Source organism: Phoca vitulina, unplaced genomic scaffold (genome assembly GCF_004348235.1).
Source record: "Phoca vitulina isolate PV1807 unplaced genomic scaffold, GSC_HSeal_1.0 scaffold8, whole genome shotgun sequence".
NCBI lineage: Eukaryota > Metazoa > Chordata > Mammalia > Carnivora > Phocidae > Phoca > Phoca vitulina.
The window spans coordinates 32317302-32333574 of record NW_022589711.1 but is presented as its reverse complement, the minus strand read 5'-3'; the positions used below and the strand labels follow the sequence as shown (position 1 = coordinate 32333574).

The window sequence follows — 16273 nt, the reverse complement described above, 5'->3', positions numbered from 1 at the left end:
TAAATAGGTAAACTACTTGGAAGACAAAGATCTAAACTTTGTGGCCAGGACCTGCTGCTGCTACATGCTGTCCATGTGACTGGAACCCTGGAAGCCTTCCTGGGAAACCTTAGGACCATACCACCATGTCACCTAAACCAGACCCAACTTGCCCCCACCCTGAGCACTCCACTTCACCAGGCTCACTTCCCAATACCTGTGTTACTCTAATGAATACATTTTGGATTTTTCCCCCCACCACTCAATGTATACATCATGCCTTGCAACTGGATTTCCATTATATGATAGAAGTGGTGTCAAATTGACACTGATGGTCACATCTCATCCTATCTTGTGATTTCGCACAGCCTTATTATGATATAGCCAGAGACAACTAGATTTGATGTACTTTGCTGAATTTCTTCAAATCCAGGCTGGTTTCATTTTGCTTGCCCAAGACCCATTCAACAGATAACGATCACTTACTTAGTAACAGAATTCTTGAAGAGTAACAACCTTTCTCCTTAGTAAAATGCTAATATTCTCAACCTATAACATTTCAAACTATAAAGAATATTTTACATAATTTTTACTGTTATGATTGCAGGGACATTAACTATAACTACAGAGACATGTGAATATTACAAAATCCCTAGCAAAATCGATTCATTTTTTATTGACTCACAGGATATATGTAATTCCTGCTCACTATGAATCTAAGTTCTTTGAGATACTCAGTTTTTTTTAAAGATTTATTTATTTGAGACAGAGGTGGAGAGAGTGCAGGTTCACACTCAAGCAGGGGGAGGGGCAGAGGGACAGAAAGGGAGAGAGAGAATCTCCAGCAGACTCCCCGCCACTATCTATTCAGCTTCAAGCCAGAAATCTTAAAGTCATCTATTGCATAATGGATTCCATCACCCTTTGCATGCAATACATCATCAAGTAATTGTTGCGTCTTTTCCATGATGACCTGAGCTGAAATCAAGAGTTGGATGCTTAACCAACTGAGCCATGCAGGCACCCCGAGATATTCAACTTAACTGCATTACTACTATAATTAAACTAAGTACTCTTTTTATTTTTTTGAAGATTTATTTATTTATTTGACAGAGAGAGAGAGAGAGAGCGCACAAGCAGGGGAAGCAGCAGGCAGAGGGAGAGGGAGAAGCAGGCTCCCCACTGAGCAGGGAGCCCAATGCGGGGCTCTATCCCAGGACCCTGGGATCATGACCTGAGCCAAAGGCAGCCGCTTAACTGACTGAACCACCCAGGCACCCCTAAGTACTCTTTTTAAACAATATTTTGATGCATGATGACAGTAATTTTTATCTAAGTTTAATTTTATAATTTCATTTTTAAAAATACTCAAATTTATATTACCTTGTAATTGGTGTTCTTTAAAATGTCAGCTTCACAAGATCGTTCACAATCTAGATAACTGCAAATAGTCTGCTTCATTATATTATTTTCTGTTGTCTTGATAAAATCGTTAAGAAGATCCTAGATTTTAAAAATTAAAAAAATCTCATGAATTATTAGTAACAAGACGGCAACACTTCTAATATTTTACCTTAAATAATATGTCCATTTTATTATCTCCCTTTTTGAAGGCATTGTATGTTTTTTAAAATAAAAAAACAGTAATAGAACATATTTTCCTCATTCAAAGTAAACAATATATGGGAAGGCCCTAAATTAGAAATACCGGGTTTATTACTGAACATAAACATGGAGAAAGGAAAAAAGTCTATGTCTGAAGCTGTACCTCTCTTCACCATCCCAAGTCATAGCATAACACCTGGCATGTTCCTATTAAAAACTACTTCCTATTAAAAACTATCATACACACACACACACATCACGGGAGCCCAGGAGGATATGCTAGAACTGGTCCCCAGAACACCATATTGGCAGTGGGATTCCTGGAGTGGTGCAATATGCCACTCACTGCCATTATGGATAGAAGTAGCATACAGAAATATGCTTCCAATGTTCAGAGTTATAACTTGGAATGCAATTTCCTATTTTCAAATGATTAAACGTGGGTGAAACACATGAACTCTATGTTAAGCAGGTCCTTAGACCAGGTCCTTAAAACTTATCCCTCAGAAAGAGAGTATTACAAGATTTCAAATAGTATTTCTAATATACTGAGAATATACAACATGACAAATAAGCTCCTACAGACTGTTTGATAAATCTAGTCACCATTCATAACATTCCTTTGATGGCATTCAGAATTTTAAATTGATGGCTGATACTGAAGAATAAAGATGTTTTGACCAAGTCAACTAAAATGTTTTAAATATCAAGATAAGAGAGAAAGGCATTTAAGGACCTGTCATATGAAGGTAGTATATTCTGTCAGCATAGCCAATAGCCAAGTGGAAATGCAGAAAAAAGAAATAGGCTCACAGAATGTATATAACTACTGCAGTTTCACAGATCTCAAACTTAATAGTTCAATATTGACTACTGACATCCCACCAAATATATGCCACATATATACATAAGCCTATATGCAGCTATATGAGTATATTTATCTGTGTTCTCCATTTTCTCTGCCCTGCCCCTTGTCTTCTTTAGAACACTAACTACAATTTGTAACTACTTTATTAGTTTTTTTTTTTCCTTTAATTCTTTTGTTCCTTGTTCTTTACTCCTTATCTCTTGCCTCTAGTTTTTTGCATTCATTCATTCAACATATTTACTGAGTGCCTGTTATAAGCCAGGTTGTTATGGAAGTTAAGGGATGTTACGGATGTTAAGGAGAAAGCAGTAAACTTAGCAGGTCCATGGGACTTACACCAATCTCATCTACCACTATCTATTCAGCTTCAAGCCAGAAATCTTAAAGTCATCTATGGCATAAGGGATTCCATCACCCTTTGCACGCAATACATCATCAAGTAATTGTTGCGTCTTTTCCCAAAATACACTGCAAATTCTTCCATTTCTATCTCCATTGTTAACACTCTGTTTTACCTAGATTATTAGCTGTAATAGCTGTCTAACTGGTGCCCACCTTCCCCACCTACTCTGCTCCAAGGTATTCTCTATACAGAAGCAAAAAATGTTGGTTCCTTGCTTAAGACCCTTCAATGGCTTCCCACTGTACCTAAAATAAAGTCTTAACCCTTACCATGGACGGACTGCAAGGTTCTGCAGAACCTGCAGAATCTAAATTCAGTATATCTAGCCATCTCTTTGAATTCATCTCTAGCCTTGCTCATTATAAAATTCATATGGTTTTATTTTTTCAGTTCTTCAAACTTGTGTGTCAAGGCCTAAGGTCTTTCCCACACTCTTTTCCATTTACCTAGAATACTCTTCCCCCAGTCTTTACAGAGCTAGTTCTATTCTCAACCTTCTGGTTCCCACTTAAATATCACCTCCCAGAGAGGCACACATGCATATGTGCATCTATACATATAGATAGGTATAGACAGGTATATGAGTGTGTATCTGTTCTCTATTTCTCATTTTATTATAATTTGATTATATCATTCCAGTGTTTAAAAGTCTTCAGGGGTTTCATATTAACTTCAAGAAAGGGTCTGAACCCCATACTTGGCTTATATAAGGCCTTCCAGGATCTGGCTGACATTTACCTCTGATATATTATGCATTCATGAAACAAAAACAGACTGTCATTTAAAAAAAAAAAAAAAGGAACATTCGTAACAACAGAAACTCTTGGTAGATAACAGCTGAAATAATCATTAAAATTAAAAATTCAATAAAAGGATAGAAACAAGGGTAATGTTAAAAATAACCATATGAAAGGACACTACCCTGCTATATCCCCCCACAGGATGAGTTTATCTAAGGGGATATATGAAGATAGGAGCAAATGGGGCAGGGTAGGCCTTTGGTAGAACTCACCTAGGATAAAGGGGTACAGGCCAGCCCTCTAAATGCCTTAAAAAAACTAATCACAATGTCTGGGAAGCAAAACTTTTGGTGGGGTGCCAGGCACCAATCATAACAGATTAAGAACATGCTGGCTTACAGCTACAACAGGGTCACTGAAGCACTCTGCCCTACCAGACATTAAACCTTTATTGTATTTTAAAGAAGTACAGGGAGGGAGGGCTGGTGGAAAGTCCAAAGCAGCTGGAATGGTGGCTGGGTGCCCAAGAAACCCATGGCAGCAACTATTTTTGAAACTACATAAATATCTTAACATTATAACAACTAATATGATAGCACTAGTGTGCACTGGTTGATTATCAGGCCTACGCAGAAAGTTACAGTTGAGAAAAATCTCCTAGAAAATAAAACAAAAAGATAAAATGTAATACATAGGGGAAAAAACAAGAAAATCATAGATTTAGTCAAAGATATCAAGTATCTGAATAACAAACATTTCATAAATATAATGAAAAAATCATCTGATAAATTTTTTGAATGTCCCAGAACATTTTCAAAACAGCTCAGAACACTAGGGAACACGGAATATCCTAAAAACTCCCAGAAAGAAAAAAAAAATAAAACAGGTTATAAGCAAAAGATTGAGAATCAGAACATTAGATTTCTCAAAAGTAATACTGGAAGAAAGGAGATAACAGAAACACTCTGAAAACATGAAGGAAAATAATTTACAACCTACAATTCTATGCCCAGGCAAGACATAAATAAAGTGTGCAAAAAATAAATTATTTTGAAGACTTGAAAGGTCTCAAAAAATTTACCTCCCAGTCATACCCTTTTCTAAGAAGCTGCTGAATGAGTTGTAACACCAGAACAAGGAGTAAACCTAAAAATAGAAAAACTTGAGATCTAAGAAACAGAGGATTCTACGTAGAAGTGAAGGATAATCCAAGGAATAAAAGAAAACCCTAAAGCAAATTTAATAAAAATGTACAACTATTGGTAGGATGGGGAAAGAGAAGTGTATGTGTAAAGGGGATGTATAAGAGAGCTAATAAACCCTCCTCATCTGCCACAGTGGGAAGTCAAAAGATAATATCTAAAATGGAGAAATATTATAAAAAGCAGTACACATCTTTTCAAAAGATACAGATGTATCAAAGAAATATGCCTAGAGAGCTGGAAGAAGGTGTCTCTAGTTAGGAACTACAATCAGAGATGATGGACCACAGATTGTTAATGTTAAGTCTTTTAATATTATTTAACAAACTGTATACATGTATTATTTTGCTGGAAACAAAAATTCACTAAAAATGTTTGGATAATAAAGAAAAATATTTTAAAAGGAAGAGGAAAAAGAGAAAACTAAGACCAAGTAGGGACTGCTTTAGGCAAGCACAAAAGTTTAATGTTAAAAATAATATATAAAATCATTATTAAGTCTAGGTTTAAAGTCATGTGATTTTCCTGACAAATGCCAAAAAGTGTTTGCTTATTCTACTGATTACTGAGAGAGCTATGTTAAAATAGTACTCTGTGATTGAAGAGTTTTCTATCTCTCCTTCTAGTGTTACCAGTTTTTGTCCCATATATTTTGAAGCTATATTTTTAGGTTTATACAATTTGAGTTGCTATAGCTTCCAAGAAAATTGAATTTTGTATTTTTTCAAAACATCCGCTTTGAGGAATGGATTTGGCTTTCAACTCAGCCAATATATAAGGATCTAGAAAAGTTTAAAGTAAAAGTCTGGAAAGAGATCATTCAAACACTAAGAGAAACCTACTTTAGCTATTTTCATACTAAACTAATTAAAAAGTTACTTTAATATGGCTTAAAAGATGGATAAAAATTACTGCAAAATTAAGAATACCAAGAAGGTGTGAGGAAATGGAAACTCCCATACTTCATCTTAAGAACACAAACTGGTGGGGTGCCTGGTTGGCTCAGTCGGTTAAGCATCTGACTCTTGATTTCGGGTCTGGTCATGATCTCAGGGTCATGAGATCAAGCCCCGAGCCCCATGTGGGGCTCCTTGCTCAGTGCAAAGTCTGCTTGAGATTCTCTCCCTCTCCCTTTGCCCCTCCCCCAGGTCGCACGTGCACACGCATGTGTGCCCTCTTTCTCCCTCTAAAAAAAAAGAAAAAAAAGAACACAAACTGGTACAAACCTTGAAAAGAAATATGAAGATATATATCAACAACTTTACAAATGTGTAGAGACTTGATTCACAATTCCACCTTTAGAAATTTGTCCTATTGGAATTATGTGGGAAATGCACAAAGATCACTTTACATAATAGTGAAAAACTGGAATGTTTAGGATAAACTAAATGTTCAATAGCAGGAAACTGGTTACACAAATTAAAGCACAGTTACATGATGGACCATGAAAAAAAACCATACTGTACAATAATCTAACTACTGGGAAATTCACAGTATGTATTTCCAAACTACACATCAATGTGTATAACATCATTCCAATTTACTAAAAATAAAAGGTACAAGTGTTTATACATGTGTGTCTGGAAAGACATAAATGAAAATACTAATAGTTTCTCCATTTGAAGAAATATGGATGATTTTATCTTTGAGCACTTTTATATCTTTCAAGTTTTCTGAAATAAGTTTTTCAAGTTATCTTAGTACTTTTAAAATTTAAATCAACAACAAAATAATGGTAAATACAATTAGTAAAAAGGATTAACTATTACATTTAGCTCTAGCCATGTGAAGTACTGGACTAGTATAGCTTTTAATCTTCTTGTTTGTAAATACTAATAAATCTTGTTATTTGCTAACCCAGCCACCTCATTTCTCTGGACTAGTATAGCTTTTAATCTTCTTGTTTGTAAATACTAACAAATCTTGTTATTTGCTAACCCAGCCACCTCACTTCTCTCCGTGCTGAATCTTACATTCTGTACTAGGTAATGGAATCAATATTGTTTCTTATATAAAAAGCTAATTTCCAACAAAAGAATGTGCTTGCTATAGAATATGACAAAGTTAGAATAGACCACACTTCATCAAAAATGATTCTGATTAGTCACAGATGAAATGTTCTTAAACAATTTCTTACTTTAAAAGTTGTAGGTAAATCTTCATCTTCTGTAGGATCTATGTCAAACCAATGATCATTTGTATCTCCTATTTCTTGTAAGCTTTTATGAAATTCTAGCAGTCCTCCATTATATCTGCAAGGCATTTTAAAATAAGGTTAGTTTGAATGGGACTCTAACTAGATAGTTTAACAGTAAGACAATAAGCAACCCCTTTTTTTTTTTGTGGTAAGTAGGGTGGTGATAACCTCTGGCATGCTATAGAAATACAAATGCTAGGACTCTCACCTGTGGTAGATTGGGATGAAATACAGGTGGAAGGGGAGGCAATAGATTATGTAGTAGCTCAAGCTTGAACAGTATGGGGGCCATGGTAATTAAAGGGATTGTAGAGTTGGTTGGCTTTTGTCTACTGTCTTGGAAGCCTTGAAGAAAGAGAATGACAGGCACAGGTCAGCCAACTGTTGACTCAGGGCACACTGTGAAAGACAGAGGACTCTATGGCAGCATTTAAAAAGGCTCTCATCTCCTACAGTCATAAAGATAATCTGTACTGAAAAATCAGGCCAGATTTAATCACAAGGTGAAACAAACTGCAAAAGAGACCAAATGCACCTCCTTGACAGGACTATTACCAATTCAGGACACTCTGTGAAAGCTAAAAGGTCTCTATGGTAACATTTTAAAAAACCTTTATCAAGACTAACCTTGTAAGGGCAGACTGTGCTGAAAATGAGGCCCAGTATTTAATCACAAGGGTAGAACAACAGCAGAGACTAAAAGCACTGCCTCAGCAGGACTGTTATGCTAGAATCAGGGCTTTGATAGGGAACAAGTAGACCCTGAGATCTGAAATGGGGACATTTAAATGAAACCTCTAAATTGTCCTGAACCCTCTGGCTGACAAGAACCCCTTTTTTTTTGCTGGAGGAGTACAGAATCCCTTTACTGACCAAGCCAAAATATCATCTAAGGTGCATATATCAAAAGATGATGCCCTTCCTTCTCAAGATCCTCTCCTATCTCTTCTCATTGCTCACAGACCAATAACTCTAGGATCGGGTATAAGCAGAGCCCAAGTGGGAAAATAGAGTCCCTGCTCCTAAAGGAAAAGCTGATTCACCACAAGAATTGCAGAACTTGACAAGTATATACTGGCAGAAACACATGTGGGAGTGGATCTTAAGAGTGCCAAACCAACACACAGACACAGCTGCATAGGGAAGTGTATGTTGATATGGGATGACTCCTCCATAGTTCAAGATTTACTTTCCTAGCAAGGACACCTGAGCCACCTGAGCCAACATGCTGCTGAGGCTACGTCAAGCTTGGATCCAACAATGGCTTACAGTAATTGAGGTGGAGATGCTGGAAATTTTTTGGCAGGGTATTGAAGAAAGCTCAGGGAGATAAGGATGTTAGAATGGACTTCCTACACAAGACCAAAGAAGCCACCACTAGACAAGGCTCCCTGGAAAGGCCCAGAAGACACTCCATCCATTAAAGCAGTTAAGAAATACACGGTGAGAAAGGCACCAGTGTCTTTGAGCAGCTCAGTGGTAACTGTTCTCTGTAGGCCAGGGATGAAAGTAAATGATGCTATCATGTGACTGGGCTTTCTGGTATCAGTGATATGGAAAACAGATTCTCTCCAATGCCCAACGGTAAAGAGACTAAAGAGTAGTTCACACATCTGAGGGAAGGACAGCAGTATACATTCTTTGTCTTGTCTCACAGCTATGTGAATTCTCTTTACGATATAGACTAAAGAGATTCTGACCATCCTGAAATTCTGCAAAACATCACACTGGCCCACTATATTGATGACATCATGCTAGTAAATGGGAAGCAGGAAGTCTTCTGGGTAAAACAAGTAAAAAACAAGCATGCCAGAGGATAGAAGATAAACCTTACAAGAGAATCAGGTAACTCCCACAGAGGTGACTCTTTTAGGAATCCCATGGTTGGGCCCAGCAGTAATCTTGCATAAGGATTGGCACAGCTGCCAAATTCATCTTTCAAAAGTCTCAGCCACACATGATTTCCTCAGGAAGACTTCTGATTCCCAGAACTGGATTGGGTGTCCAGTGAAGACTATTTAATTATTTATTGCATTTTCTTTCATAGCTGTTTATCATATTTCATAATTATTTGTATAACTGATTATTTGATTAAGGTCTATAAACTTCACTATACTATCAGTTACATGAAGACAGGAACTGTCTATTTTGCAAACTATCATATCCCCAACACTTAGCACACACAGTCTCTAGAATATACTACATTCTTAGCAAATAAAATCAATAAATTATGCTACAAAAGCTAAGGATCTCCATATAGGAAATAAATAGATAGTCTGCACAATTTCACTAAATGTGTAATCCCCAATATTTCCCAAACCCAGCACCTGGACCCTTTCAATGCTTTAGAAGCTCATTTATACCTTAAACATCTATTCCCACTGGTGACAGTATTAATAACTATAACCATCATTTATTTATTAAACCTAGCATTTTTGTGTTCTGAGCGCTTATTTAATCATCTGCAACATCCTTATAAGGTAGGCACTATTATTAGTTCCATTTTACAGGTAAGAAAAAATAAGGCTGAGTAACATTACATTTCTCAGGGTCATAGATTGGGTACATGGCAGAAAATGTATTTAAACCCAGGTCTGTCAGACTCCAAAGCCTATGTTCCTCATGTCTTTGCTACACTGCCTTTTATTGCCATGACCTGTTAAGTTTGATATTTAAATATTCTCAAATACATGAAATAAATTATTACCGATAGGAACAGGTGAAGAAGAACCAGTAGAGCACAAATGTCATGATATCTGGTATACTATAAAAACTTTATCCCATTTCACAATGCTAAAAGTTGAAAGGCAAGATCTGCCCGTTTATTAAAATCCTTACCTCTTCTGAGCACAACGAAGCAAACCACGTCCAAAATAAACTAAAGACATAAAGTTCTCACAAATTTCATTCTCTTGGATCACCATCTTCATCACTAGAAATTTATTCTCTGCTTCTGTGTAATCCTGTAGTAACATAAAACTAGGTTTGGCTCATATAAAAAGCATTTGTTTTCTTTTACAATAATTATCTTCCAAACTGGAGAAGTCGGAGCAGCTTTCATATTGATACAGTCATGTAGTCATTATTCACATCTCTAACCCTAGCACCTGTGATCACACAGATACTGTACTCAGTGATTCAAATACTTATTTACAAAAGAACTTTGATCTTTAGCCAACGTTTCAAAATGAACATTTAGAGAATTTCTAAAATCAACCTTTTGTCAAAATGAAGTCAGTGAGTGTAAGAAGATTTACAAGGGACAAGTAACACATGCTACATACCTCTTTCTTTCCTCTTTCAGTAAGTGCTACTCCATACAAAAACAGTAATGTCAAATAATAACCAATATTAATCTGATGTGCCTAAAAGAAAAAAAAATATTTGGTTATTTAGACTAAGCTACTTTTCAGTATACCAAGCTTAATTAAATATCCTAGGCCTATCAAAAAAAAAAATGAAATCTTACCATTTGCAACAACATGGATGGAACTAGAGGGTATTACACTAAGCGAAATAAGTCAATCAGAGAAAGATAATAGTCATATGATTTCACTCATATGTGGAATTTAAGAAACAAGAAGAGAATCATAGGGGAAGGGAGGGAAAAAGAAAAGACAAAATCAGAGAGGGAGACAAACCATAAGAGACTCTTAACTATAGGAAACAAACTGAAGGTTGTTGGAGCGGAGGTGGGTGGGGGGATGGGGTAACTAGGTGATGGGCATTAAGGAGGGCACTTGATGTAATGAGCACTGGGTGTTATATGCAACTGATTAATCACTGACCTCTACTTCTGAAACTAATAATACACTATGTTAATTAATTGAATAAAAAAATAAATATCTTAAGCCTACTTAGTAATTATTAAAAATAGTAAAAATTATCATTATATTGTCAATCATCTAGTAAGAACAACAGCAAATACATTTTAGATGTATTTGACAATTTGACCCTGAAGAAAAAGGATAGTTGATAATCTCGAAATAAAACATTAGAGTTTGATTAAAGAAAATGGAAGCCATCAGGATTTATTGTCTCCTTCCCCCTCCCACCCCCACAGGCTACAAATGGCTAAGATCTCCATACAGAAGTAGTAATGAGTACAACTATATTCTGAGTACCCTGAGTCCTTCTGAATATGGGGGTGGGTCTTGGAGACTCCAGACCCAACACCCACTGTACGAATGCCAACTTCCTAGTTTTGATAACATAAATTGTTATGTAACCTGTAACTACTGAGGAAAACTGAGTGAAGGGTATGCCAAGACCTCTCTGCACTTTTGTATTCCAAAGCTATATTTTTGCAACTTCTGTGCATCTAAAATTACCTCAAAAAGTTTAAAAATTGTCCATGAAGAAAATTATTATACATTTTGTTCATAAGCTCTCTAACTGAAAATCATAACCGTATCTTTTGTCACATTAACTTTTTACAATGAGACTGTCCCATACTATAAACAAGATTTTTTTTCAAGTACACAGGGATGATAAGCATCTACAGGATATAAGTTTTCTTCTTTACTGATCTAACTGTATTCTCTTACCTAGCTGAGTTCTCATGGCCAACAGTACACATTTATGAGGTAACTGGCTAGAGTTAGAAGTTTGGCTTCAAATTGATCTCAGTGGAAATAGACATGTGTGTTTGCTCTCAATGAACCCATGTAACATCTAACTGGTTTCCATCTTAAAATTCCCATCTTTGCAGAGATGGTAAAATGCAGTTCACAGAATAGACACTTAAGCGAAGACTACATGGGTTTGTATCCTGACTCCACTACTTACTACCTGATGAATTAAGCAAGTTGTTTAACCTCTATGCTTCAGTTTCAAATCTATAAAATGGGAATAATGAGGGGGGGTGCTTTCAAAGCGTAAATGAGCTAATCCTTACAAAAAGTGTCTGTCATATAGCAAACATTAAAGAAGTGTAAACTATTATTTTGTAACTTAAAAAAAAAACTGGCTTCATAAATAATATGACTGAGCCTTTGGCTCATACAACCCTAAAAAGAACACTTTGAGGATAAAATGTGGAATTGTGGTAATGCTACAATTACAAGTACAAGGTAAAGAACTCAGGAATTCAGAGATGTAGGCAGTACATTTCTAACCAGTATGCTCTGCCCTTTCCTTCCCACCTTCCCCCCCCCGCAATAGCAGGGATTATTCCAAGTATTGGAACTAAATGGATAGAGAGATATTATTGGCAACTGTCCCCTGCCCTCACGCCACCTCCTACAATGAAGTTGCCCCACCTATCCTCAGCAGTCTTGAGGAACAGGGAGATACAGCAGTAGGCTGCTCTGATCATGACAATTCCAATTCTGCTCAACAATGCTACCAAGAGAGGGATCTCCTCCATTTCCTTATGTAAGACTCATCTTTGAAGTAATGCCTAAATACAGCAGGCTAAACAATCAGCATCTGTTAATGCTGATTTTATATTCATTTATTTTACTGCTTGGCAACCTGGTTAGTGGGAGAAAGAGCAGATCTTTAGCATCCCAGAAGTTTTTGGGAATACTTGTTAATGCAAACTCCCTTTTGTTACCTCTTTTGACTCCATGTAGAACTCCTTTAGGGTGGTATATATCACCGCTTAGAACCCTCATCCTGAGAGTACTAAACAAAGATGATTTCTCCACTTCCTTGTACATCTTAGGGATTTGGTGTCTTTGGCTACCTTAGTTGGTACCTAGATAGTCCTTTCTTGAAGATAACTCTAATCCATCTTCTACATGTGTGCGAAACTTAGTTTACTTTACGAATCCAAAGCATTCAAAGAACTGATTTTTTCCTTTTACTGTCCTATACTATTGGTTCTGATTTTTGATGCCAGTTTCACTTTTCCTTAGATTTTCTATATTTATTTCTAAAGTATCATTTGATACTGCACATATTAAGCATATCTTGTCAATTTTATCTCACATGAGTACTCATTAACAGATAACAGAAGTTCCAATTTTTACAAATATAGAAATATCAGGAGTTGATTAATAACTAGGAGGAAAGGAAGGAGTAATTTCTGAAGTTTATAACTCTCCGTTTCAAATGGGAAAGCCCGTGTTTACTAGTTCAAGTTTCTCTTCATTTAAGATGAACAATTTTATGGTAGGGAAGGGGACTAGATTCGGCTCATTACAGAGATGCAGTCATAAAGTACAAGACACAGGAAGGAAATCAATTTATGCATACCTTTTTTCCAGAGGTAAAAGGAAAATACAAATTGGTCTACACCTTAAAACAAGGATTGCACTGGCTACCCTCTCATTGGAAAATGTTGTCCAAGTCCACTATTTCAAACTTTCAAACACTTACAGTATAATTAGTGGCCTGAATGTTCCTAAGCGCTGCTTCCAGTTGTGTTATCAAGAAACGTAAAGTCAGAACAGGAACAATTTCCTCCCCATTCTGGCTGTTAGCTGCAACTTCTCTCTGTGGAAATAATTTGGTCAAAAATTTCTTTAACTTAAAGCAAATATCTACATACATTTTTATTATACAAGTAATACACGCTAGTCTTAGAAAATCTGGAAATGATTTTTTAAAACTCCACACTATCGGGGCACCTGTGTGGCTCAGCTGGTTGAGCATCCAACTTTTGATTTCGGCTCAAGTCATGATCTCAGGGGTTGTGGGATTAAGCCCCAAATTGGGCTCCTCGCTCAGCGGGGAGTCTGCTTCTCTCTCTCTCCCTTTCCCCCTCCCCACTTTCTCTCTCTCTAAAATAAATAATCAAATAAATAAAAATAAAAATCTACACCACCCAGATACAACTGTTCTCTCATTTGTTTGTTTTTGAGTAGTCTGACAAATCTTTGTAACTATTTCCTCAAAACACTTAAACAGCATTCCTATGCCTGCCAAGAGTTGGCCACATCCACTCCTACTTTAGAGGAAAGTGGTAATCCCAGTTTATTCTCATACTTTCTGTTCTCTAAGCATGGCTAAAATTTTCCTTCCAGCCCTGACCTGTAAGAATACTGACTTAATTCCAACACCAGGGCAAGGCATCTTAAGCTGCAATCTGATTGGAACAAAACTAATATAGCATTTATTATACACCATACTTTTTTATATGGATGAAATGAAAAGGAGGACTATGTCTTATCTTTGTGTCCATTTCTCAGTGCCTTGTACCTACAAGTGCTTCACTTAAATTCCATTATGTGTTTAACAATGTATTATCTGTGTGCAAAGTTTAACCTACACTTTCTTAACATGGTTTCTTATATATAATACTTCGTTTTTCTCCTAGATAGCTAGATACTTTGTCTCCCCAGCACTCAATTAATGAACCTCTTCTCCATCAACACATACATTCCCTAAAGTAATCCACTGTCATGTTTTTAAATAATGTTTTTAAATAATGTCTACTTGGACAGTTTCCAAGTTTGTATTTCCAGCTCAGAACTATCACTTGAATTCCAGACTCATTTACCCAACCAGTTACTCAACAGTAACTCTTGAATTTGAGTAAGCATATAAAACCTAACACTGAAGTTTGACCTCCTTTAGAACTAAAAAAGCTGGAGAAGATATAAAAACTGTTTTTTGAAAGCAACAGAAAGCTACCAAGGCATTGAAAATCTCTGGGGCCAACATTCAGAGAGAAGGTAAGCCTAGAGACATGAGATTGACTTTTGTAGCCACTTTTCTCCTTAAGGCAATTGCCATTTTCAGTTGTGGCTGAGAAGCTGGGATGCTAGGCAGTTTTTAGCCAACTTACAAAGCTGGGGGAAAAAACAGAATGCATTACCTATCAAGGATGAGGGACCCTGGAAAACACTTCATCCTTTTGTTGGAACCTTGAAGAAATATACCCTTAGAGTAAGAGTGTCAGTTTTGGTTCCAGCTCGAATGCAAGTAGTTTATTTGGGAGGTGCAGAGAACAATGGTAGGGGAATAGAGATGTGATACAGGGAAGGGAAAACAGGCTTTAAATTGATAGGTATGTTATTATTTTTTTTTTTTTTAAGAGAGGGAAGTGGGGGTCAGGGTGAGAGGAAGAGAGAGAATCTTAAGCAGGCTCCATGCCCATCATGGAGCCTGATACACGGCTCGATTTCACAACCCTGAGATCATGACCTGAGTCGAAATCCAGAGTCAGACACTTAACTGACTGAGTCATCCAGGTGCCCCACAGGGTGTGTTATTTAGTTATCCACAATGGGTGGCTGGATACACAACAGAGAAACTCAGTAAAACAGCAAAAAACACAAGCCTCAGTATTATTCAACTCCAAGGGAGAGAAAACTGGGATATTTGCAGAACAACTCCCAAGGCTTATTGACTGAGTGGTGATGAGGTGACGCAGGAGTATTAATTCCTTGGGACTTCCGAACTGCCATGAGAAGTACAGGTCTTCTGTAGTTCCAGGGGGAAAAATAGCCTTAAGGCATAGAGAAATAGACATTGAAAACTGGAAACTGTCCAGAGCATACTGAAATAAGAGGCCAAGGGGCCAAGGGTTATGTGCAGGGCACTGATAGTATCTACTACAAAAGGTAAAGCATAAATAGACCCTTCCTCACAAAACAGAAGCTTAGAATCACCTCAATACCCAGTCGAATTAAGTGATCTGCTAGAAAAGCACATTACTAAACAAAGGCTTTGTCCAGTTAAGGAAGGCTGCCAACTCCGGCAGCCACTGCAAGTAGCAGAATTCTCTATTATCCTTTAGATGACTATGGAATTAGTTTTGATGTTTTCATGTTCATTCATGATTTGGGTTATCTTTGCCTTTTTAAGATTCTTACCAGGAATTTATCAATTTTATAAAACAAGTTTTGGCTTTATTGACTTTCTCTATTTTATTTTCTTATTCTATTTCAATAGACAGATATCTTTACTACTTCCTTCTTTTGACTTTGTTTTTAATTTGCTGTTCTTCCATTAATCTCCTGAACTTCATGTTTAGATGATTGATACTCAAATTTGCTTCTTTTTCTAATATTTGCATTTCAAGCTATAAATATTTTTTGAAGCACATATTTTACTTATAACACAAGCTTTGATATATATTTTTTATTCAGTTCAAAAATTTATCTAATTTCCACTGCCATTTCTTTTCTTACCCATGGGTATACCTAGAGGTACATCTTAAGAACAGTGATTTTTTAAGTTTATCTTTCTGTATTGATTTCTAGTGGTTAGAGAACACGCTCTACATGTTATGATTCTTTGAAATTTGATGAGACTTGCTTTGTGACTAGCACATGGTAAATTTTTGTAAATGTTCTGTGTGCACTTAAAAAGTATATATATTCTGCC

At 36.5% G+C, this 16273-nt stretch overlaps 1 protein-coding gene across 8 annotated transcripts in view; it reads right to left on the bottom strand.

Annotated features, from left to right (window-relative positions):
• Window positions 1-16273, bottom strand: part of DZIP3 (DAZ interacting zinc finger protein 3) — a 95271-nt gene that overhangs the window by 54180 nt on the left and 24818 nt on the right. For all 8 annotated transcript variants that reach the window (XM_032406494.1, XM_032406489.1, XM_032406490.1 and 5 more), the window contains 5 exons: window positions 13319-13435; window positions 10279-10359; window positions 9833-9957; window positions 6935-7049; window positions 1363-1482 (listed from right to left, as the gene is read on the bottom strand). In XM_032406494.1, the coding sequence (XP_032262385.1) occupies window positions 1363-1482; window positions 6935-7049; window positions 9833-9957; window positions 10279-10359; window positions 13319-13435 (558 nt within the window). The remainder of the gene's footprint in view (window positions 1-1362; window positions 1483-6934; window positions 7050-9832; window positions 9958-10278; window positions 10360-13318; window positions 13436-16273) is intronic.